This window comes from Salvelinus alpinus, chromosome 26 (assembly GCF_045679555.1).
Source record: "Salvelinus alpinus chromosome 26, SLU_Salpinus.1, whole genome shotgun sequence".
In the NCBI taxonomy this organism is placed as follows: domain Eukaryota; kingdom Metazoa; phylum Chordata; class Actinopteri; order Salmoniformes; family Salmonidae; genus Salvelinus; species Salvelinus alpinus.
Window position 1 is genome coordinate 670,842 of NC_092111.1, and position 8,714 is coordinate 679,555.

The 8,714-nt window shown below is 42.9% G+C and overlaps 1 protein-coding gene and 1 long non-coding RNA gene across 3 annotated transcripts; one reads left to right on the top strand and one right to left on the bottom strand.

Moving 5' to 3' along the window:
• Window positions 1–2,284: 2,284 nt before the first annotated feature.
• LOC139554399 (uncharacterized) lies at window positions 2,285–3,269 on the top strand. Of its 2 annotated transcripts, XR_011670835.1 has the most exons (3): window positions 2,285–2,494; window positions 2,605–2,709; window positions 3,162–3,269. It is a non-coding gene; the product is annotated as an uncharacterized lncRNA (long non-coding RNA). The 2 variants fall into 2 exon arrangements; XR_011670834.1 differs by having other exon boundaries at window positions 2,605–3,269.
• A 2,554-nt stretch (window positions 3,270–5,823) lies between these two features.
• On the bottom strand, window positions 5,824–8,152 carry LOC139554286 (protein transport protein Sec16A-like). The gene is made up of 5 exons (XM_071367059.1): window positions 6,777–8,152; window positions 6,615–6,671; window positions 6,411–6,510; window positions 6,138–6,311; window positions 5,824–6,017 (listed from the first exon to the last, which is right to left on the bottom strand). Exons 1-4 carry the CDS (start codon window positions 6,960–6,962, stop codon window positions 6,139–6,141), a joined length of 516 nt encoding a protein of 171 aa, XP_071223160.1. The 5' UTR covers window positions 6,963–8,152; the 3' UTR covers window positions 5,824–6,017; window position 6,138.
• Between the last annotated feature and the right edge of the window lie 562 nt (window positions 8,153–8,714).

Here is an 8,714-nt window from a genome sequence, read left to right on the forward strand (position 1 = left end):
AACCTGCTGAATGGGGCATGTCCATATCAAAACATTTCATATATTTGAGATTTTTCAAATAGCCACCCTTTGCCTTGATGACAGCTTTGCACACTCTTGGCATTCTCTTAACCAACTTCACCTGGAATGCTTTTCCAAAAGTCTTGAAGGAGTTCCCATATATGCTGAGCACTTGTTGTCTGTTTTTTCTTTACTCTGCGGTCCTACTCATCTCAAAACATCTCAATTTGGTTGAGGTCGGGGGATTGTGGAGGCCAGGTCATCTGATGCAGCACTCCGTCACTCTCCTTCTTGATAAAATAGCCCTTACACAGCCTGGAGGTGTGTTGGGTCATTGTCCTGTTGAAAAACAAATTAATTATCCTGAGTGGCGCAGTGGTCTAAGGCAAGCTGTGCAGTTAGAGATCCTGGTTGGAGTCCAGGCTCTGTCGCAGCCGGCCGCGACCGGGAGACCCATGGGGCGGCAACACAATTGGCCCAGCGTCGTCCGGGTTAGGGGAGGGTTTGGCCGGCAGGGATGTTCTTGTCCCATCGAGCTCTAGCGACTCCTGTGGCGAGCCGGGCGCAATGCACACTGACAGGGTTGCCAGGTGTATGGTGCTTCCTCCGACCCATTGGTGCGCCTGGCTTCCGGGTTAAGCAGGCATTGTGTCAAGAAGCAGTGCGGCTTGGCTGGGTTGTGTTTTGGAGGACGCACGGCTCTCGACCTTCGCCTCTCCCGAGTCCATTCGGGAGTTGCAGCGATGAGACAAGACTGTAACTACCAATTGGATACCACGAAAAAGGTGTAAAAGTAACAATTTTTTTTTTTTTTTAATAATAATTTATTAAAACAAATGATAGTCCCACTAAACCCAAACCAGATGGGATGACGTATAGCTGCAGAATGCTGTTGTAGCCATGCTGGTTAAGTGTGAATTCTAAATAAATCACAGACAGTGTCAAGAGCAAAGCATCCACACACCATAACACCTCCTCCTCCTCCATGCTTTATGGTAGGAAATACACATGCAGAGATCATCTGTTCACCCACACCGCATCTCACAAAGACATGGCAGTTGGAACCAAAAATCTCCTAATTTGGGCTCCAGACCAAAGGACAAATTGATTGTGTTTCATGGCCCAAGTAAGTCTCTTCTTCTTATTAATAGTGGTTTCTTTGCAGCAATTCAACTATAAAGGCCTGATTCACACAGTCTCATCTGAACAGTTGATGTTGAGATGTGTCAGTTACTTGAACTCTGTGAAGCATTTATTTGTGCAGCAATATCTGAGGCTGGTAACTCTAATGAACTTGTCCTCTGCAGCAGAGGTAACTCTGGGTCTTCCATTGCTGGGGTGGTCCTCATGAGAGCCAGTTTCATCATAGCGCTTGATTGTTTTTGCAACTACACTTGAAATATTCCGTATTGACTGACCTTCATGTCATAAAGTAATGATGGACTGTTGTTTCCCTTTGCTTATTTGAGCTGTTCATGCCATAATATGGACTTGGTATTTAATCAAATAGGGCTATTTTCTGTATACCCCCCCCCCCCCCCCACCTTGTCAAAACACAATTGATTGTGTCAAACGCATTAAAAAGGAAAGAAATTCCACTTTTAAGAAGGCACACCTGTTAATTGAAATGTATTCCAGGTGACTTTCTCATGAAGCTGGTTGAGAGAATGCCAAGAGTGTGCAAAGCTGTCATCAAGGCAAAGGCTGGCTACTTTGAAGAATCTAAAATATATTTGGATTTGTTTAACACTTTTTTGGTTACTACATGATTCCATATGTGTTATTTCATCGTTTTGATGTCTTCACTATTTTTCTTCAATGTAGAAAATAGTAAAAATAAAGAAAAACCCTTGAATGAGTAGGTGTTCTAAAACTTTGGACCGGTAGTGTAGAGCCTTCAGTGCTTTTTTCCCTTGGGCTGTGGCCCCCTTGTCTGAATTTGGTCAATATGTCCTCCAAAATACTTTATAGCCCACTGTGGCAAAGACTATACTTTCAGGAGTTAAACAACACAATAAAAAAATCACCTTGTTTGTCTCATTCTTCCAATCTAGCTAGTGATTTTATAAAACACAATATTTGGTATTTGTATTTTATATTATACCAACGATATAGGAAAGCATCTGGTGGCAAAGTAGCCAAAAACATAAAATTATTAATTCATTCAAGGTTTACAAATATGCCCAATCAATAGAACATTATGTCAGAAAACAATAGTCTAAACCCAATGTCTCTACCAAGTATGGTTGAAAAGTTTCCGATGATTTGAGAGGGAGTAGGCTGAGGCAAAGGTGAGTTCATTAACTCTTTCAAGTCTCACTGAGTTCTTCCACATGCATGTCTTTTATACATCACAGTAGCTGATCTATATGAAATCATTCCTATTTTCTCCAAACGTGTTTTCTTGTCCTAGATCCATCATGTGAACATGATAGATGTCCTCTTTGAGCTGGTGCTGTTTGGGATGATGACAGCTCAGAAGTCCCTGATGGTGGTAAGTAGCATCTCACTGGTACATGTTTTGATATCTCTCTATTAGCAGTTTCACTTAAATTCCTCTTCTCTTCTATTCTCTCCTCTTTTCTCCTCCTTTGTTTCCTTTAGCACGCCGGTGGGTTTGTGGAGCGTCTGTACGCTCTCCTGTACTCCTTCCTGCCCACTGCTGCCAACATGGAGACAGAGGCTGACAGATACCTGCTGCTGCTCAATGTAAGAGTCAAGAGGTTACTTCCTGTTTACTTCCATATTCTTAGTGTACTTCCTTTTTACTTCCTTATTCATGGTTAACCAGGTTCCAATGTCATTTTAGGGGGAGTATTTCTAATTGTCTCTCTCCTCTTGATAAGCTAGTAACTCAGAGCCATTTTCTATGTGTTGTGTGGTGTTCTCTTCAGGGCGGGCTGATGGCTCTGCTAGATGACATGTTTGGCCAGCAGCTGGCCTGGTACTTTAACCCAGAGTCTCTGGTCACGGAGCTCTCCAGCCTTCTGGAGTACCACTTGGAAAACGTCATGGCCAGCATGTAGTCCTACTGCAGGGACCATACTCCTTTCTCCTTTTCTCTCTCTTTTGAAGGAATTGAGGACTTGAAGTGCTTTGTTGAACCCTGATTAGTTAACACCCATTAATTTAATGTATTCTCTTGTTTTCTCTCCCCACAGGATGCTTGTGACACTTTGCCACCCAAGAGGGATCTAGACACCAATGCACTACATTACTTTGCACTGAATTTGAAATGTTTAAATAAAATAAGTTGTAGTTCAAAAACATTTTTGTTTCCGTCTTTTCATCTATTTCATTTTATGACCATTTCCTCTTCCTAGAGGTATAATGCTAATATTAGATTATTACATGAACAATGATGCTTTATTATCTGCATATGGAAATAAAAAAACAATGTTTAGTTGATTTACAGATACTACAGGCCCACACTTTATATGGTTTTGTACTGTGGTTTGTGATACTGTACTATTTAAAAACATGTAGGACTACATACACTGAGTGCACAAAACATTAGGAACATCTTTCTGATATTGAGTTGCACACCCTTTTCCCCTCAGAACAGCCTCAATTCGTCGGGGCATGGACTCTACAAGCTGCCCTAAGCGTTCCACAAGGATGCTGGCCCATGTTGTGTCAAGTTGGCTGGACGTCCTTTGGGTGGTGGATCATTCTTGATACACATGGGAAACTGTTGAGCATGAAAAAAACAGCAGTGTTGCAGTTCTTGACACACTTAACCCGGTGCGCCTGGCACCTACTACCATACCCCGTTCAAAGGCAGTTAAATCTTTTGTCTTGCCGAATCACCCTCTGAATGACACACACAATCCATGTCTCAATTCTCTCAAGGTTTTACAATCTCTCTTTAACTCCCCTTCATCTACACTAATTGAAGTGGATTCAACATGTGACATCAATAAGGGGTCATAGCTTTCACTTGGTCAGTCTGTCATGGAAAGAGCAGGTGCCTCAATGTTTTGTATTATCAGTGTGTGTAGTAACCTGGTACAGTATAAAGTATACCACTAGAGGGGGTAATTGCTTCAGTCTTGAATGTTACTTCTCACTATCCCTACTCTACATTAACAGCGTGCCATTGTAGACTCCGGTAACATGGGTATCTTAGTTTTTTATATTTGCCATTAATGTCTGAACCATTTACCATCTTTCCCACTGAAACCAGTAATGTTAGCGTTCATGTGAGAGAGGGTGTAGTAGTGCATACTGACCACTAGTTGGATCCGCGATGCTGCAAAGGTCCCGTGAGAGAGGAGTCCGGCTCAACCCCGAGAAGAGCACAGTCGGCGCTACAGAGGTCAGCTACTTCGGACATCTTCTCACAGCGACTGGAATCAAGCCAGATCCACAGAAGATCTGCTGAAAGCAGCCTTTGCCAGGCATGGCATTGTAGAGACTTTAATATTTGACAATGGGCCCTGTTACAAATCAAATGAGTTTGAATCCTTCACAAAAGCATGGGAGTTTACACGTCACCACAAGCCCACATTACCCTCAAAGTAATGGCCTTGCTGAAAAATCAGTGCAGATTGCTAAATCACTCATAGACAAAGCAAAAGCAGACAAGAGAGACCCCTACCTCAGTCTCCTTGAATACCGCAACACTCCAGTTGACAACTTCAAATCACCAGCCCAGCTGTTGATGAGCCGCAGACTTCGCTCAATCCTTCCCAGCACCAGCAACCTGAGGTCGTCAGCTACAAGGAAATGCATGAAAAACGTGCACAGAGACAACAACAACAAAAGCGATACTACGACAGGTCAGCTAGACCACTGCCACCACTGATCAGGTCAGGAAGAGAGGTCAGGCCCAGAGCTGTCCTAGAACTGTAAAATGTCAAAGGGTGTAGGCGGATCGCTGCCCTAAAAGAGTTCCACACTGTAAACTTGTTATTGAAAGTTCACTTGAAATGCTTTGGTATTGTATTTGTTTGAAATGTTAAGATGTATTTCTACTGTGAAAGCTGAGTTGCTGAGAATCCCTTGTTCGAAAAGTAACAGTATGTTGGATCATTGTTTCAGAGTCTATGTTGATTCAGTTGGTGTAGTATGCAATATAAATGGTTACTTACCTTGAGTTCAAACTGCAGAGCATGTTTTCAAAAGAAACGCTTAGAATATGTAATTTTTAAAATTTTGTTTTAAAAGAAGGGGGATGTAATATTCATATGTGTAAACATACTGAATTATAATTGGATGCATTTTACCGCCATATCATACTGTGCTATGATTGGTTAAGACCACCCAAATGGTTAGGTCATGGTCAGTTTGATGCTGGTTGGAGATACGTGAACATGCCAGTTATAGCTAGCTAATAAAGAGCTACGTTAAGAAATATCCTGTAGTACTGCATTTTATTATTTTGTACAAAGTGTGCAAAACAAGACAGATACTAGGCTGCAACTGGGACAACATTTCGTTTTTGCAGGGGGGTGTTGTAAGGGGCTTAATACAGTTGTATTCCAGCCACTAGGGGGTACTCTGGTGAAGCCCATGGGAAATAAAGAAATATAGTTGAATTGAATTGGGAAAAGTAAGAATGAAAAACTAAAGAAAGACTGTAAAAGGCTGTTACCTGTGCTAACATGATTAAAAGTGAAGTAAACCATACTTTTTGCGTTGTAGTTTATATGATAAGCTCATTGGAAGGGTAACATACACAGGATGTACATAAATGGGCATAAACACGTGACACAGAAAATAAAATATTGACATTTAGGAATTCAAAATGCATCTAAATATATTTATTTCTGTCTATGGAATACATTAAAAAATGTAGTCTAAAATAAAATATATGTGTATAATATATACTTGTCTGTAAAGCAATGCAGAAGCAATAAGCATTGTAAATGATGATAGAACACATCAAATTAATGTGAACATGAGGACACAAAGGAGAGATTTAATTAAAAGATAATCTTTTAATACTTTTTTATGCTGAAGATTTTTAATGCTGAAAAAATCTATGTATGGCAAATCCACTCTGGGCAAATGGCCTGTTGGACAAAAATAAGAAATAGTTAACATCCTTGCTATTTCAGCCACTTGCTATGTTAAAGAAAAATCTCAGTTAATGATGAATGGATACAATTTGGAAGGATTTTCCAGAGTCATACCTCAGTAGGGTAGAGTGTCAGGTGGCACAACCATTGGTGCCATGAGGTCAAAGTGTGAAGGAGGGAGCAAGCCAGAGAGCTGTCTAGGAAGCAGTCCAGGCCCATGGCTTGGAGCCTTTGAGTTGGTCCCAGCATTGTAATGCATTGTAGGGTATCTGCTGCCCCATAGACCTGCTGGTAGTGGGAAAGGTGTTAGCAGGAGACCACCAGGGACATCTATGATCGGCTGACACAGTCTTGGTTAAACCACATGAATTCTAAAGCAATATTCACCTGCTTTCATAGAGTAAGGATTCGCTCCTTTGGGGACACTGCCAGTGTTCCCCTGATATCCATATGTCCCCATCGGTGGAGGTGGTGCTACACACTTGTTCTGTAAAAAACATCAACACATTTTCCAAATTGTTAGTAATATTATCACAGTTGAAATACAATGGTTGTTCACTGTTTTTAATTTAATTGAATTTAAGTGTGTACCTCAGCCTTGGGCTCAGTTTTGTTAACCCATCTGTGCAGAGTTGGATCCCAGACAATCTGAGGAAGAAGATATTAGCAATGTGAAGCAAGCCACAATATATATTTTTTTAATCCACTCAATTGTCTCTACATAGAATATAGTGTTAAGAACCAGTTCCTTACAGATCTGTCTTTGTCCTCAGGTAGATGAACCTCCTTCTTATTAAATCTTCCACTCCCAAAAACCCAGCTGAGCCAGCCTCCACTGTTATTGTGAACAGCAGGGGTCTCGGGCTCAGCCACCGGCCGGCTGCCAGTCTGGCACTGAGAAGTGGCCTCGGAGTGTTCCGGCTTGGTGATGGACATCATAGCAGGATGCTCAACATATCTAAGTCGGACATCTGTAATAAGTGGGAGAAGTCAGGCCACTCTGCTCATGTCACCAAACAGAACAATTACTAGCTGACAGGTAGAAACGTCTGGCTCTGATACTCTGTTACAACCCAATCTTAACCTACACGCAGGGAGGTTACTCCAGGACTCTGCGATCACATTGTTTTGGTTGCAAAATCAACAATTCCCTGCATATTATGAGAGGGCTTACAAATTTGACCAATCGCCAAACTATTTCTGCATAAAATAGTCACATCATCACAATATTATCGCATAGAACTGACCCATTACCACAGTACAAAAAGAGGGCTCGCAATTTCAACCAATCACCGCACATTTACTGCATAATATGGTTCAATCAAGCCACACGTCAACACAGTTTTTTCCCTTGTCAGCGCATTTTTGCAACTAATTGGACAAAACAATTGCATATTGCTATGAAAAATGTCATAATTGTTGCTGCAAAATCTAGCATATTTATCCGCAAATATCAAAAAAAATCCATGCGAAATCCTGGAGAGATTCACTGGAGTATGAAAATGTATACACTCACTACTGTAAGTCGCTCTGGATAAGAGCGTCTGCTAAATGACTAAAATGTCAAAGTAAAATGGAGCTCAACCTGTTTTATGTAGAAAATGCATGAAAGTATTACAGATATACACTCACATGAGCCATACATTTAACCTATCACAACTTATTATCAAGCTATCACAATGGTAATTTCTTTACTAATTAGGTAAGTTTAAGTGACCTCTACTCTTGGAATAGAAATCCACAGGTGGAGTACACGCTCCACCATCCCATTTCCACAGTGGTGCCACCATGGGGATGATGGGAGGTGGTTGTGGATGATTGTGTCCATTCTTCACAGGGACACTGGTTGTGAGGAAGATCTCCTCCCTCTCTGCAGGGACACTAGCCTTTGGGACGATCCACTCCCTGTGCGCAGGGACGCTGGCCTTCTGGAGGATCAACTCCCTCTGTGCAGGGATGAGGCCTGATGCTCGGAGGATCTGCTCCCTCTGCGCAGTGATGCTAGCTGCTGAGAGAATCCCCTCCCTCTGTACAGGGACACTGGCTGTTTGGAGGATCCTCTCCCTCTGTGCAGGGATGAGGCCTGATGCTCGGAGGATCTCCTCCCTCTGCACAGTGATGCTAGCTGCTGGGAGAACCCCCTCCCTCTGTGCAGGGACACTTGATGTTTGGAGGATCCTCTCCCTCTGTGCAGGGATGAGGCCTGATGCTGGGAGGATCTCCTCCCTCTGCACAGTGATGCTAGCTGCTGGGAGAATCCCCTCCCTCTGTGCAGGTATACTGGCTGTTTGGAGGATCCCCTCCCTGTCAGCAGAGACACTTGCCTTTTGGACAATCCCCTCCCTGTGCGCAGGGACGCTGGCCATTGGGACGATTCCCTTCCTCTGCGCAGTGACACTGGCCATCAGGAGGATCAACTCCTTTTGTGCAGGGATGAGGCCTGATGCTCTGAGGATCTTCTTCTTCTGCGCAGTGATAGTAGATGCTGGAAAAATCACCTCCCTCTGTGACGGGATGAGGCCTGATGCTCGGAAGATCTCCCTCTGCGCAGTGATGCTAGGTGCTGAGAGAATCCCCTCCCTCTGTACAGGGACACTGGCTGTTTGGAGGATCCCCTTCCTCTGTGCAGGGATGAGGCCTGATGCTCGGAAGATCTCCTCCCTCTGCACAGTGATGCTAGCTGCTGGCAGA